This window comes from Trachemys scripta, chromosome 9 (genome assembly GCF_013100865.1).
Source record: "Trachemys scripta elegans isolate TJP31775 chromosome 9, CAS_Tse_1.0, whole genome shotgun sequence".
Classification (NCBI taxonomy): domain Eukaryota; kingdom Metazoa; phylum Chordata; order Testudines; family Emydidae; genus Trachemys; species Trachemys scripta.
The window spans coordinates 26147544-26164374 of NC_048306.1; the positions used below are offsets into that span (position 1 = coordinate 26147544).

General features: G+C 41.8%; 1 protein-coding gene across 1 annotated transcript in view; it reads right to left on the minus strand.

Annotated features, from left to right (window-relative positions):
- Positions 1 to 255: 255 nt before the first annotated feature.
- Positions 256 to 16831, minus strand: part of LOC117882514 (fibronectin type-III domain-containing protein 3A-like) — a 47206-nt gene continuing 30630 nt past the window's right edge. Inside the window, exons 19-25 of the mRNA XM_034780856.1 lie at positions 16692 to 16805; positions 15662 to 15811; positions 14736 to 15016; positions 6209 to 6421; positions 5054 to 5220; positions 4082 to 4203; positions 256 to 2311 (exon numbers count right to left, since the gene is read on the minus strand). Of these exons, the coding sequence (XP_034636747.1) occupies positions 1997 to 2311; positions 4082 to 4203; positions 5054 to 5220; positions 6209 to 6421; positions 14736 to 15016; positions 15662 to 15811; positions 16692 to 16805 (1362 nt within the window). The 3' untranslated portion in view covers positions 256 to 1996. The remainder of the gene's footprint in view (positions 2312 to 4081; positions 4204 to 5053; positions 5221 to 6208; positions 6422 to 14735; positions 15017 to 15661; positions 15812 to 16691; positions 16806 to 16831) is intronic.

Genomic DNA, 16831 nt, shown 5'->3' on the forward strand with positions numbered 1-16831 from the left:
CTAGGAAGTCATGATTTTGGTTAATATTTATTCTGAAAGCCTACTTTATTTTAAAAATATGTCAGAAATGCTATTGCCAAATAACTCAGTAAATGATTTGCTCTAAGAGTTAAAGAAAAAATCCTTTGGCAAAAGAAATTTGCTGAAGGCAGTCTATTGTTTTCTAAAAGTAAAATATGAAAGGAAATAAAGAAGGCATATTTGTAAACTTCGGCAAACTAAAGACACTAATATCTGTATAAAACTCTTTCCAACACTGAAGAGAGACTTCCATGATATAAATGATTAACTTAAAGTTCTGCTACAAGTAGAACAATACATTCAAACATACATTTTCCAGGATTTTTTAATCAAAATAAATAGAGTACAAAAAGAAGAGTATATTTTTGAAAAGGTTAATTTCAGATTGCACCATAGATCTGCTTTTAAGAATATTAACTGATACTATGTCATAATTTAGGATTTCCACATTTGAAATGCAACAAAATGCCTCAAACTAACTTATTAACAGCCATAGGAGAAACATCCTTAAGATGTTTTATTCTTTGAAAGAATTAGCCTGTACTCAACAGTACTATCCCACATGCAAGTGCACTGCCCCGATGTACATGAAATGTAGCTGTAGCATTTGCAAAATATGTTAAATCTGTAACTCTATGGCATGTTCTTTTAATGCCAAAATAATTAAGATGACCCATTCGGAAACAAATGTCTAAATTTGTGGCTTCCAGCTTTCAAAACAGTTGATGTAAAGAAAATAGCTGTCAGACTTATCTTCAGATATCTAAAGAATATGTTTGACAAGGAACAGTCATATGTAGTGCATAGTATCCACCAAAAATATTCCTCAAAACACAGTCAGAATGCATGACAAGTTTTGGAAAAGTTACATAGAAAACTGAAAATTCTCACCACCACCACAATGGAATGTGAACTGCCACCATTGTGATAGCAATTAATTTAAAACATTGTATAAATGTTACCTAAAAATATTTCATGTATAGTTTGATAATTCAGATAAGGATAGAAGAGCATCCAAAAGCAGTTTGAACTTTTTTATTTTTAGGTTAAGAATAGTACAAAAACATTTGCTCAGTTTGAGCCAATAGTGAAACATTTATCATAAATGCACTCTCCCTCCTTAAAGACAAATCTGTGCCTTCTCTGAAAATGCTGAAAAGATTTAATCAGACGCACAGGAAATTATTGTTCTCTCAGGCACTGAGAATGAAAATGTGGATTGGGCCAACAGTTATTTACCAACTGCTGAAAGCATTTAATTCAGAAATGTAAAGTACAAAAGAGGACCAATTTGCAATATTACATACAAATACAATCACTCTGTTTGTACACTACATCCCTCTAGCATTTTTAATTAAAATTCTAAAAATGCTGGCACCTGTACTTTAACACTTGAAATATTAATTACTGAACCCCAAACATTAAAATAACTGTAAAGTAGTAATATCGTATTTTGTTTTTCTTCTACAGTATGTTAAATGTGGTTTGCTCTAGCAATGTTCTGCAGTACAGTACTGTTCTAAGCTCAAGCATTTTTGCTGCTGTATTTCATGTATACCAAACTATAATACTTGATTAAAAATTGCTGATCCACTACCACTTGCCTAGTTGTGCTTCAAAAGACTTTATATAAAGCCTTTTCTCTAACTGGCCAAAGGGCCTAGGCTTTGATATTGAGAAAGACTGTGTGTGGGTGGGGGGGAGGGGAGTGGAAGGCAGTTTTTTGCTGTTTTATTAACACCTAACCCTGATTACAGAGGACCCAGGATTACCCTTTCTATTGCAGTTGTGTGTTCTTTACTTAGAAAGGTTCTGCCAACGCAGTCTCAATGTCAGTCAGCAGCAAAGATGGAAATGTGTGTGTCACTTATACAATCATTTCCAGCTAGGATATTATTTAGAATTAACCAACATAAATACCCAGAATAACGGTCATAAAAAGCTGAATAACGACTAGGCTTTAAACAAAACCAATCTACTTGATTACAAAGTACTGAATAACAAAAGCGAACAAAATAGCAACCATTGCAAACCCCACAAGAAGAACAAAAGCAAACTGCTCGTCACTTAACGTCTTCTTAATCTTTGCAAATTTAGCTGTAGAATCAGTACACGGTGGAACCAACTCTTGTTTTTGAGATGAGAATACTGTACTGGGACTGTAAGGTCCATACAGTTCTTGCAATCCAGTAGAATCTTGATACTGGCGTCCAGCACAGACTCTGAACCGATATTCACAGTTTGTCTGAAAGTTTGTGAAACGGAATGAAGTCTCTGATCCCTTGTATACCTAAATAATAAAGAGAGCGAACAAATTGCTCATCTATTTCACTTTCCCAATATCTAGCAATAGGCAATAGGCAGTGCAACCAGAGCAGGCCTGCAAGGGTCTGGGAAGCCTTCCTCACCCATCCAATTTGAGGGCCCTAGAAATAAAAGAATCTCTGCTTTTATTTCTAAAGAGTTTCCTAGCGAACAGTCTTTAAAATGTAAAAGAGAAGTAGGAGTGAAAACTTGCCCGTGATGTTCCCCTAAAGATGACAAATTATTTGCCATCCTTGCAAGCCTGGCCTCGGAAAAAACTACAGCTATAGGATAGTGCCGACAGTCCATCCTAAAGGAAGAAAGCACCTGCCCCAGAGATTACAATTTAAGATAAGCAACAAATGAAATGCTGGGGATAGGTAGGGAGATAAAACGTACAGTTATCCCTCACCCATATAAACATCAAATCCCCAACTGTTCTTTAACCTTGCCTTTACTTTTTGGTTCATTTCATAGTACAAGTGGGGTTTGGGAGGAGATTATGGCAGTGGTTTTACAAATCCATTCTGACAGAGTGCTCCTACCTAAGGGGTAGAGTACAAGAAAGCACAAAGTTGTTTGCAGAAAAAGTGGGCAGACAAGTAACGAGGGACAGCCAGGCTGGCAATACTGGGATAAGGAGAGGGGCCAGATTTGTGAAGGGCCTGTTAGATTGGCATGTATGCTAAAGAATCTCATTAACCTTCCCCCAAATAATGGGGCTGCTCCTGTGCATGGTGGTACACTCAGGTCGATAGGAAGTTCTTTACATGTGAGATGGAACAGAAACAATTCTAGCTTTTTGAAAATTACCCTGTTCAAAACCTACTTGAGGTTTTCAGTGACATAAGGCATTCAACATTTGCAATGGTATCAAAAGCTTTGTGCATGACAGTGATACATGAAGATAGGCATAAAAATTGGAAAGATCCTTTTGAGACTGCGCTGCCCCAGCTGTAATTGTTAAAACGGTTCACAATAGTTTAATAGTTTGAGGCAGTTTGTTCAAAAATAAAAAGGCAACCAGACTTTTCCAGGTTTAATATCCACACGAGGGAGGATGGTTTATAGAGCCTGGTTTTAGTAGTGGTCAAGAAAGTGTGCACAAGAGGGCTAGGCAGTCTAAAAACCAAGAGTCTCAAGTCTGTCATCTCAGAATTGGTACTTACCAACCACTACTTTCACAACTGTGCAAACAGAACTCGTCATGTTCCACCCCCTCCCTCTGGGGAAAAACCCCGTATCATTTCTGGCTAACTTCCTAGGTTAATACACTACTTGAATTCTGTGCCTCTTATGGTCTCATTAAAAATTTATAAATTAGAGTAGGGGATTCAAATTTATTACTTTGAGCGCGTTCAATTTGAAGAAAGCTGAGCAAAATCAATACGTATTAGAACAATTTAAAATCTAATCAGCCTAAGGCCATGTCTTATGTTGGCAAAACGCATGTTGCTCAGGGATGTGAAAAAAACACACCCGAGTGACATACATTTCGCTGGCATAAGCGTTAGTGTGCACAGCGCTATGTCGGCCGGAGAGCTGCTTCCGCCACTCATTGAGATGGTTTTATGTCGTCAGCATAGAGCAACTACATGAGCGATCTTACAGCAACACAGTTGCATTGATGCCGCTGTAAGCTCGCTAGTGGACGTGGCTTTAGTAACATTCAGAGACTTGATTAGCTTAAAAAAAAAAAAAAAAAGAATTGTTAGAATAATTTTTTTAAAAATAGCAAATGAAATTTTAAAGTTACCTGATCAACCTCTCTCCCACTGGCAAGCTGAAGAATGTAAACAATGGAATCTCTTTTCATTGATTGTAAAGGCTCCCAGGTGATTTCACAGATGTTTTCTCCCACCTGATTTACTTTGGGTGCTGGGGGAAAAAAAAAAAAAAGAATCCACACACAACCTTTCAAAAAAATTTAGAAAAACCTATTTTTTCATGGTTAACCTGAAACCACTGTAATCCCTTTTTTACATGACTAAGGACATGGCTTTAGTAACCCAGCCACCCCATTAATGAAGATGTGATTCTGAATGGGGCTGTTAACAGGCTCAGGACGGGTATTCAATTTTGTGGTAGTCGGATCTCTGTTAAAAAGTAATTCTATCTTAAAGTATCTTGGTAAAGATTGAATATGGAAGCCCATTATGCTGTGTGTCCATTTTTCCACATACAAAACTTGTTTACAATTTGGTAGCAAAAGTTTTTTTCCATCTGTTAGCCCCAAAACTGAGGCTGGGTCAGGATTTTTTCCATTTTGCATATCTCACCAATGAAAGGTTTTGCAGGCCAAATATGCTCTCCGAGACTGTGCAACTCTGTTGCAAGACTTGAGGGGGATGCAAAGGTGCTTCTGAAAACATAATTTGGCCTGAACAATCTTTACTCACTGGTGATGTGCCAGACTGGGTTTACACCTGCAGAATGTTTCGTCCCAGTAGGAGAATTCCTAGCTGGCCAAATACAGTCACAGTATCCAGCAAATCTGCACTGCCTGTGTTTGACAAAGGGGTTAGATAGGGGAGAGAATCGGTTTTTAATATCAAACATAAAAACAGCCATACTGGGTCAGACAAAGGTCCATCTAGCCCAGTATTCTGTCTTCCGACAGTGGCCAATACCAAGTGCTTCAGAGGGAATGAACAGAACCAGTATGCTATTGTTTTTTTACATACTAGAATTACAACAACTCTTAGAATGCTGTATGATGAATGCTCACCTTTAAGAGATGCTGGTGGAGATTTGGTTGTAGTGAAAGCATAAACTTCAGAAAACTCCCCTTCTCCAGCATCATTGTATGCCTGGATTTTAAAATAGTATGTAGTGGATTCACTGAGTCGCTGCACCTTGTACGTATGACAAGGTCCACTATAAACAGTAACAAATCTAAAAAAATATATATATTTTTTTTACAAATGTGTACATGTTTAAATATTAACAAATTTGTTTGTGTAGTTCTAACACTGAAAAGTGTGTGAAGGGTGAAAGACATTTGTTTGTAAAATTTTGTACAAAAATTGTGACTTTTACCTTAAGTTTGTTACACAAGTGTTAGACCAAACAGACCTCTTTTATTGCAATAAACAGCTCATTATGTGTATTAGTGTCATTCACAATAATAACACTGAGTTGTCAGCACCAGGGAGTGCCAATGCATTTTCCACGCCCCCACTCATTTTATGGGATCTATCATTAAATCTAAAGATTTGCACTAGGCCGGAACATTACACAGGAGGTTTGTTACACATGGTTAGTCAGGCACTTTCTTTCCCAACCTCTCAAGTTTTTAAGTTAGAGGAATTGAGAACTTCTGGGGGGAAAAAAAGGTTCATTCGCTTTTATAATCTTAGGTCAAAAAGGAATTGTTCACCCTATTTGTTGGTTACATACACTAAACCTTTAAATTTAGAACAGATATTTTTTAAATACAGAAAACTGACAATATACTTACTTATAGGTTAATGTATTACATTATTACAATGTAACAACTCAACTTTCTTAATCTTTGAATAAAAGATGTTATGCAAGTGGTAAGTATTAATTTCTCATGTCATATAATGAATCAGATACACCCAATTTAGCTTTTCCACTGGAAAATGAAACTGAATATCCGATTCCACCATGAGAGTTCTAAGGAAACATACAAATGCAATTTAGACAGCAAATGGGCTTAACGCTTATAGTCTTGATTATCTTTCCAGTTTTGTCATCCAATAAACTATATCCACTAACAAAAGTGAGGAAACGAATAGTTTTATGATATACATCAGACCCATTAACTAGATAAGATCACAGTGGACTACAAAATAGGACATGAAGCTGTAAAACATTAGCAGGCTTCTGAATGTTCCAAATTGTACAGTAATGATCTCACCTGCCAAACTTATCCTCCATCTGCAAGTTGAACTGTGTAGGATTGGTAATTAAAGCTCTACTAGGACCTTCACCCCATTTCAGTTTAAGGCTCTGGTAGCTGAAGACCACACATTCAAGATGAGGCGGGTCAGGAGGTAGTGGTTTTGTTTTGGCTTTAATGGAATGACTGAAAGGACCAACTCCAAAGTTGTTTATGGCCTGTATTCTAATTCTTCAAGTGAGAGAGGGGGGGAAAAAGGTTGGTTGTTAATTTACAACTACTAGGTTAAATAATGTACTAAAAAAGACTTTTACTGATTGTAAATTTCAATTACTGATGTATTGAAATAATCTTATACAAGCCCCTAATAACATTCTGCAATGAAGCAAAATCTCAATTGTCATCTGCAAAGAACCAAACACCACAAAAGTTATAAAGCTACAGTTAGAGATTTCAGAGTTGATTTAAAAAAAAAAAATGGTTTAAGAGTTATTAGCTCAACTTGAAAGAGATCTTATCTAGAATACAAGTGAGACAAATACTACAAGGTTTTCAGTGGGATTTTGCATAGAATAATCCTAAATAATACTGAGAAATACTGCAGAATGGAAGCACAGTTGCTGCTGTTCATGAAGGTAAACCGTGCAAGTTACAATTTTTTAAGAGTTCAGAGTTAAAGCAGGTTATGGTGTAATCTTAAAACACAAAGCAAGGGAAAAAAAACGGTTACTCACCTTTGTAACACTTGTTCTTCGAGATGTGTTGCTCATATCCATTCCAATTAGGTGTGCGCGCGCCACATGCACAATCGTCGGAGAATTTTCTACGCTAGCAACACCCGGTGGGTCGGCTGTGGAGCGCCCTGGAGTGGCGCCTTCATGGCGCTGGATATATACCCCAGCCGACCCAGCGCCCCCTCAGTTCCTTCTTGCCAGCTACTCCGACAGTGGGGAAGGGGGGGGCGGGTTTGGAATGGATATGAGCAACACATCTTGAAGAACAACAGTTACAAAGGTGAGTAACAGTTTTTTCTTCAAGTGCTTGCTCATATTGATTCCAATTAGGTGACCACCAACCCTTACCTAGGCGGTGGGGTCGGAGTGAGACATCGCTGTGTGCAAAACCGCTGATCCGAATGCAGCATCGTCTCTGGACTGCTGTACAAGCGCATAGTGAGCAGTGAAGGTGTGGACCGATGACCAAACCGCTACTCTACAAATGTCCTGGATCGGGACATGAGCCAGGAAGGCAGTCGAGGAGGCTTGGGCCCTCGTGGAGTGGGCAGTGAGGCGCGGCGTCGGGGCACCGGCCAGGTTGTAGCAAGCACGAATGCAGGACGTGATCCAAGACGAGAGACGTTGCGAGGAGACCGGTAAGTCTTTCATCCCGTCGGCCACTGCAACGAAGAGTTGCGTCGTCTTCCTAAACGGTTTTGTATGCTCAATATAGAAAGCAAGGGCCCTGCATACGTCCAAGGAGTGCATACGCTGGTCTTGACGGGTGGCGTGTGGCTTAGGATGGAAGACCGGGAGAAATATATCTTGGTTCACTTGAAAAGCTGACACCACCTTGGGAAGAAAGGCAGGGTGGGGGCGAAGCTGCACCTTGTCTTTATGGAAGACTGTGTATGGAGGCTCAGACGTGAGCGCCCTGATTTCAGAAACACACCTTGCTGAAGTGATGGCTACAAGGAAGGTTGTTTTCCAAGATAGGTAAAGGATTGAGCAGGTAGCCAATGGCTTGAACGGGGGCCCTGTGAGCTTGGAGAGAACCAGGTTAAGATCCCATGCCGGAATGGGTTGGCGCTGCTGTGGGTATTGCCGGTCTAAGCCCTTGAGGAATCTGACGACCATCCGGTTAGAGAAGACTGAAGAAGCGTGTTCTCCTGGGTGGAACGCCGAGATAGCTGCCAGGTGAACTCTGACCGAAGATATTGCCAAGCCCTGCTGTTTTAGGGATAGGAGATATTCAAGTATAAGAGGAAGACACGCCTGCAAGGGGGGTGCGGCCCGGTGCTCGCACCAACAGGAGAACCATTTCCACTTGGCTAAGTAAGTGGTCCGTGTAGAGGGCTTTCTACTTCCCAGCAGAATCTGTTGCACTGGATGTGAGCATCGTAGCTCTGTTCGATTCAGCCATGGAGAATCCATGCTGTAAGGTGGAGCAATTGCAGGTCGGGGTGACAGATCCCCTACACCGGGGTCTGGGGCCTGCGTGGGTGTCGGCACTGGAGCCTCCATGCCCCCTGGGGGAGGACGGGAGATGGCCTCAGGAACCCTGGGCTCAGAGTGTGCCGAGCGAGAGGCCGCTGGTGGAGCCCCTTGAGCTTGGTGATATGCCATGGGGTCCAGAAAGACCAATGTTCAGGGTCCTGTCTAGGGTCCTCTGCCCCCTCCTGCCAATGACCGAAGTCGTCTGCAGCCTGACCCTGAGCAGGGTATGCTGATCGGGAAGCCCCTTCTGACTAGCGAGACACCAATCTTGAGGGCCAAGGCGGTGCCGAGCACGGTTGCAGGGGCTCGTCCTGGTACCGTGCCGAGCGGTGTCGGTCCACAGACGAGCAGTCTCTGTGCGGTGCCAGTGAGCGGTACCGGGATCGAGAACAGTGCCGATGGCCATGCCGGTACCGGGATCCAGATCTGGATTGCGAAGACGAAGACTGTCTGTAGACTTGGTGCCGGGAGCGGCCTCGTGAACGGCGCTCATACCGGTGCCGGGAACTGCGTCTGGACTCCGACCGGAACAGATGCTCAAGTCGGTGCCGAGAAGTAGACCGGTGCCGGGAGGAAGATCCGGGCCGCGAGTACGACCGGCGCCGAGATGGAGATTGGTGCCGAGACCAGGAGCGGTGCCGCGAGTCCACGCTCGGAGATGGAGGGCGTAGCAGGGCAGGCTTGCTCCTGGATTGCACAGTACGAAGGGCATGTAGTGCTGCGGGTTGAGATGACGCTGGCTCCATGAGGGCGATGAGGTCTTTCACCGTTGCAAAAGTCTCCAGTGTAGAAGGGAGACAGGATTCAACCACAGGACGAGGCAGTGAGCCAGTCTGCACCAGACTCAACGGCCCTACACCCGGTGCTGGAGTCAATGGTGTTGACGATGCCTGCACCCTCTGGCGCTCCGAAGCCGGACAGGGCTCTACCACCGGTGCGGGGGGAGCCGGTGCCTGTTGGATGGCAGTGTCCTGGGTCTTGCGGGGTCTTTTATGCCCCGGAGACAGGGAACAGCGCCGAGGGACTTGCGGCGGATGCGGTGCCAAGGGAGGACGGTGCCGTGGGACCTTATCCGTGTCTGCTCGCGGTGCAGTACTGGAGGGTGCCCCTGGGGCTCTGCGCACCGAGGCTCTCGGTGCTGGAACTTAGCCCAGATCCTCCTTCAGTGCGCCAAGTGCCACTTCCATAAGGAGCTGCTTAAGTCTAAAGTCCCGCTCCTTTTTGGTCCTGGGCCTGAAAGCCTTGCAGATCTTACACTTGTCCGTCTGGTGAGACTCCCCTAAACACTTCAGACAAGAGTCGTGAGGGTCTCCTGTTGGCATAGGCTTAACACAAGTCGCACACGGCTTAAAGCCAGGAGCCTTGGGCATGAGCCCGGCTGCGCGCCGGGGGGGAAAAGGGAGGATAATACCCCCCTTAACCCCCGCTAAATATTTATAACTACTCTACAAACTATTAACAACAAACTACTAATCTAAAGAATATAACCAACAACTATCTACAAGAACTAACGAGTAAAGGTAGGGAGAGTGGAGAACAACTATGCCACGCTCCACAGTTCCAACGACCGTCACGGGCGGTAAGAAGGAACTGAGGGGGCGCTGGGTCGGCTGGAGTATATACCCAGCGCCATGAAGGCGCCACTCCAGGGGGCTCCACAGCCGACCCACCGGGTGTTGCTAGAGTAGAAAATTCTCCGACAATTGTGCACACGGCGCACGCACACCTAATTGGAATCGATATAAGCAAGCACTCGAAGAAGAATTTGCCTTAATTCACTCTGTTTTGACTGGGTATTTCAGCTCATCTGGTAATTCTCCTTCCCTCTCTAGTAAAGCATCTAATAAACTGTAAAACACAGGCACAATGTGATGACTAAGGCCAAAATGATAGCCGTGACTATGATATTCCCTCCCCTCCCCCATTTGAATGTTACTGGTTACCCTGTAGATGTGATATTTTAAACTTTATTAGCCTACTAATTTTTAAAATATATTGAAGAGCAGTTACAGATAGATGTGTATTTAACAAAGCTAAAAAAATAGTATTTACATTTACAATGCACATAAAGTGAACAGGATTTAATTTTACCCCTTTCATCTATCCTTCATATAGAATCACAGATATGTAGGTCTCGAAGAGACCTTGAGAGAGCCTCCAAGTCCATCCCCTGAGACCATCCCTGCCAAGTGTTTATCTAACCTGTTCTTAAAACTCTCCAATGACATGAATTTCACAACCTCCTTTGGAATCCTATTTCAGTACTTACTTTCTAACTATAAGGAGAGTTATTTCCCAATTATTAAACCTAAATCTCCCTTGCTGCAGATTAAGACCATTACTTCTTGTGCTTCTTTCAGCAGGACATGGAGAACAATTGATCACTGTCCTCTTCGTAACAGCCCTTAACATTTGAGGACTGTCATTAGGTCCCCCCTCAGTCTTCTTTTCTCAAGACTAAAAATACCCAATTTTTTTTTAATCTTTCTTCACAGGTCAGGTCTTCTAAACCTTTTATCATTTTTGTTGCTCTCCTCTGTTCTCTCCACTTTGGCCGCATATTTCTTGAAGTGTGGTGCCCAAAACTGGATACAGTGTTCCAGCCGAGGCCTCATCAGTGCTCAGTAGAACAGAACAATTACCTCCTGTGTCTTACATATGACACTCCTGTTAATGCATTCCAGAATATTAGCTTTTTCGCAGTTGCATCACATTGTTGGCTCATACTCAGTTTGCGGGATCCGTTACAATCCCGATTCTTCTCAGCAGTGCTACTACCATAGCCAATTATTCCCCGTTTTGTAGGTGTGCATTTGATTTTTCCTTCCTAAGTGAAGCGCATACCACCTGTGTTTACTACATTTCATCTTGCTGATTTCAGATCAACTCTTCAATTTGTCAAGGTCATTTTGAATTCTAACCCTGTCCTTAAAGCCCGGCTGCTTGGTGTCACCAGCAAATTTAATAAGCATACTCTCCACTCCATTATCCAAGTCATTAATGAAAATATTGAATGGTATTGGACACAGGAGCGACCCCTTGGGACCCTACTAGGTACATCCTCCCACTTTGACAGCAAACCATTGATAACTACTCTGAGTACAGTCTTTCAATTAGTTGTGCACCCACTTTATTGTATTTTCATCTAGGCCATATTTCCCTAAATTGCTTATGAGAATGTCACGTGGAAGTGTGTCAAAAGCCTACTAAAATCAAGATACATCACATATGCTGTTGTCTCCCCTGCTCCACCTCCATCCCATATACTAGATTAGTAATCCTGTCAAAGAAGGACATTGGTTTGGCATGATTTATTCTTGATGTGTTGCTTGTCTTCTTTGATTGTGAGCTCTTTGTGGCAGAGACTTTCTACTTATATGTGGACATTTCTTAGCATTTTGTGGAAGCTTCCAGCAAAACACAGATATTTTGTGACTAATAAATACAGTTATGAAAGATCAGTTCCAGAATTCAAAGTGTGATTTGTTTTATTGTTAGGACAGAAGTCCATAACTATATAGGCAAAACAAAAGGAAACGCCTTGGTTTTTAGGGTGTCCAGGCTCTTCAGGCCAAGGTCCATGACCAGTGTTGTAGAAACACCTACCATACTTCTGGCATTCTGGAAACACTACCAATAATAGAAAAACTATATAGCCAATCAATGATATTTTGCACTATAACTGAAGTTGGACTTAAATATTTTAATATGGATTTGCAATGCATTCTTTACCAAGAAGAAAAAACTATTTAAAAAAAACCCCAACCCAGCTAACTGAAACCACAAAATTATTTAAAGCAATGCAAGGAAGAATTTGAACTAGTGGCAGACCTTGCTGGACTTTTAACTGCAACTTCTCATGAAAGCTATCTGATGTCCTATGGACAGCTCAATGAAGCCTCTGCCACTTGTCTCCTGGCAACCAAAAAAGTAAACAAAGAATACAGGGGGAATGGGACAAAAAGTGATGACAATATTACGATGCCTTTGTGAAGTCAGTGGTATGCCTTCACCTAGACTGCTCTGTTCAGCTCTATTATTTGTATCGTAGCACTTAGGATACCCAGTTCTACACTCCTACTTCAAAAAGACAGCAGAAATAAAGCTCAGGGAAGGGTGACAAAAGGATTAGAGGCAAGGAAAGACTTTCATATGAAGAGAGCTTTAACAGACTGCTACAGTTTAGAAATGACAGAGGAGACATGACAGATGAACATACAAATAATAGTATAGAGGTCACTTGGTTACTCCTGTTCACTATTTCATAAATGAAGAGGCAACAGATTTAAATCTGATTTGAAGAAAGTCCCAATTAGCTTTTAAAATTCTTTGTTACCAAATATCATGGAGGCTAAAGTGCTTAGTCAGCTTCAAGAGAGGTGTTGTTGTTGTAAGATGTTTTAGGGCACAAGTCAAATACTAAACTCATGGATTTAGGAAGAAACTCCACCGTCGGCAAGTAATCCCATAATTGTCCATCTTCCTCTGAAACATTTGCTTCTGGCTGCTGTCAGGAGCCAAACAGGGCTAGATGGGGACTACTAGTTTGATCAAGAATCCATACTGTTTCTTTAATACCCAGAGTACTGTTTGCACTTGGTAACATTTCCTGGTATCTGGAATGCTAATGGCCAAAGTGACTTCTCTTCAGTGAAGTTCAATTAGAGCAATGTTACCACGCTGCCCACTATCACAGCCCTGATATTTTTTAAAGTTATTCAGCACTGTAAGGATTGAGAAAAAAAATCAGTAAGCTGAAAAACAGACCACAGTCAGTCTGAGAGTTAAGCTCAGTCCTGCAACTCAATAAGACAAAATGGCTGGGTTGTAGCAGCAAATAAGAATGCAGGCCAATCTCACTAGCTGCCAGTTCTCCAGATGCAGGTGGTGGAACTTATGAGGAGGGGACTACAATGGCAATGAGCTGCCACTGCCTGGTTAAGGATACCATGGCAACTGAGTGCACAGGCCATCTTCACGGACTAGCTGATCATCACAGTGGCAATAAGACCAAAGATGGCTTTTCGCCCTCCCAGGAGCTTAAAGAGTTCTCAGGACCCATTTGACTGTAGCTGGTACGTGGGTAATAGAGATGAATGAGTCCCAGGATATAAGAGACAAGGTGGGCGAGGTAATATCTTGTATTGAACCAACTTCTGTTGGTGAGACTGACAAGCTTTCAAGCTACACAGCGCTCTTCTTCAGGTCTGGGAAACGTACTAAGAGTGTCACAGCTAAACAGAAGGTGGAACAGCTTGTTTAGCATAAGTAGTTAACACACATTTCAAGGGATCATTCAAAGTTAAGTGGCCTGTTAATACCCCCCCAGTCATTGGGGAGTTGGGGGAAGGGCAGGAGAGAAGGCAGCTTGGAGGGGTTATTAAGGGTTATGGATTTTTATAAGACATAAATCCAGTGTCTCTATTCAGTCCATGATTATTAGTGTCTATCAAAGTTATGAATTTAAGCTTCACTGCTATAGCTCATGTTGGGTTCAACCTGCAATCATGTTCCATTTGTTCCTTCCCTGATTTCCTGTGACGTTTTTCTTTCTTTCTGCAATTGTATTGTCACAACTTCTGAAGGCATTGGGGTGTGAGCTGGTGGAGGAGGGTGGTGTTAGTGTGGCAAGAGGGGGACAAGTTAAAGGGACAAATATATGAAAATTAGATAGTTATTCAAATCTGGTGTTTGGACTTACTCCAACCAATTTCCAAATAAATTTGTTAGTCTCTAAGGTGCCACAAGTACTCCTGTTCAATTTCCAAATAATTAACCACAGGAGGATGCCACTCTTGGTGCAAAAGAGGAAATCTCTTACACACTGGTTTCCTTAAAACCAGCGGACCTGGCAACCTCTTCAATTGTCCTGATTTAGTGTTGGGGCAGAATCCCAGAATCCCCCATAAAGTTAGGGAAAGTAGCTTGGACGGATTCCATCACAGGAGAGAATTGACTTACAAAGACTAACTCTTTATCAAGCTTCTGCATTTTGGGGTACTAATAAAGTTGTAGACAAATAGAGAAAAATCTAGATATTTGCCTGTCTCTCTTCATTCTGCTGTGACCTCAGCAACGTACTGATACAATGTATGCTGTATTTTAGGGCTCCGGGACTCAGTGTCTTCACTTTGGTTTGTTTTTGTTTTTTAAAAGGTCAACCACTCTGAAGACAACCCATTACATAAATGCACACTCTGGGGCTTACAGCATGTTCACCTTAATGAAGTGGACTAGTAGACCAAAAAAACCTGGGGAAAAAAAATAGTCCAGAACATCATATGTTAAAATAGCTACAAGACTAGTTTCAGAATAAAATAAGGAATAATCACCTGTACAAAGTGTCAGGGTGCAGATTCTCCAGAATATGGCTCGTAACTCTACCAACAGTTACAAGTTGCTTTTCCCCATATTCTATATTATATCCAATGACCTCTGACCCATGGCAACATGGTTCCTCCCACTGAATGGCAAGGCATATTGACAAGGGACAAGGAATTTCCATCTGATCTTCTTCAAGCAGATGTAGTACTGACACTGCTGCAGGCACCGATGCTGGTGTTGTTACCACACCAATATCTCCAAACAATCCAACTCCAGCTATATTCACAGCCTGAAAGAGAGATTCCATTGTGTTCAAAGAGTCCACATTTTTCTATCTTGTCTTTGAGAAAGTTACTGCTTTGATTTTGTGCTTCATTAAAGAAATTTGCAAGAGGATGGCATTTTCCTAACATAATGAAAACTTATCAGTCCAGAACTAAAGGCAAAATTCCACTTTAGTACGTGCAGCTCACATGGAGGCGGAGAGACATGAGAACAGCAGCAGAATGTCCTTAACCATTCTGTCTTGCATGATAACTCAGATCAATCTGTTCTGAAACACTTTTTGTTGTGTTCCTTCGAAATATAGTAAGCAATAGCTTGCAGATCTTGAGCACCTTCCAATAAGGACATCTCGCACAAGGGTGTAACAGGCCTGGGCATGTTCCCCAGACGGCTGGCCACAACCATCTGGGACTTTGAAGAGACGCAGAAGACATTAGTCAGTGTTTAATCAAACACTATCCTATTCCTAGGTGTACACATTTTGGTTGGAGTGACAGAAGATGCTCTCCAAACCCTTTTCCTCGTCCAATGCATCTGTACAATTTGGACCAGAATTGTATCCGAGTTTCTAGCTGAAGTACTTATTCAGGTGCTAATTATCTTTAGGTTTTGATTTTTAAAGTGATGTACAAAAGCAAGCCTCTCATACCTGCACTCTGCAATAATACGTGGTTGCAGGTGTAAGACCTTTCACTTCATAGCTCAGACAAGGGCCAGTGTATACGATACGCATTGATCCTTCCATTTGTCCCCAGTCCAGCCTATATTCACAAATTTCAGCACCATTGCATGCAGGACTCTGGGAAATTCAAGTCAATGAAAGATTAGTGTTCAGATAGCTCATGATTTGTAATTATAAATATATATTTAAGATTATATCAATGTGGAATGAGTAGAGAAGAGTGTGGATTCACTAAAGTTATCAGTGAAATGAGTTGGCTGGTTTCTACCTACTCTCAAGAGGGTATATGTCCACTTCAAACCACTACACAAATGACACTCCTTGCTACAGGGAATACAAGTATTAAAACAGGAGTAATTTGACAAAACTGCATTGAGAAGTTTGCACAGTATCCACCTTACAGCACATCGGACTTTGGTCAGTGGTGTTTTTTCACGTAAGGCACTACTGCTGAAACTATGCTAGTAAACAATGGTGTCAGAACACTTTTATTACTAGTACAGTCCTAGCGTGCAAAATGGAGGTTTTTCAGTTTGAAAACCATTCCATAAACAACATCCAGACCTTCCAGGTAGTCAACAGCATGGCTATAAGTACAGCTTGTCAGAAAATCTCCATCTAGCCATTTGACTGAAAACAGGAACATTCTTCACAAAGATTGCAATTCCCACCTGGTTCCATAATTTTCCAGTAACTATCTGTAACAGTGGTGTGCACGCTACTTAAGGAAAATGTGCTAACAGCAAATAGTCACCCACACTGTGAGAAGGGCTTAACTATCACTCAGTTTTCTCATTACAAGAACAAAATCTGTAGCTGAGAACATTTACAAAACAAAATTATTCAGAGCTGACTTCTGCCTGAGTACTGGTAAAATGGGGGAAGCATTTGAAATATTCCATCAATATATTCAATTCTTCTCTTGTGTATTTACTTATGTGCTACATATGATGCATGAAATTCTAAAGCCTTAATATGAAAAATTTAAAAAACCTACCTCCCAAGTGACCACTACACAGGTGGCAGCCTTACAGGTTAACAAGGGTGTACAACACTGATCAGGAGGTCCTGCTGCGGTAGAAATCTCTGCTTTTTCAGAGAGAGGGCCAAACTATAAGGAAATACAATTGCAAGAGT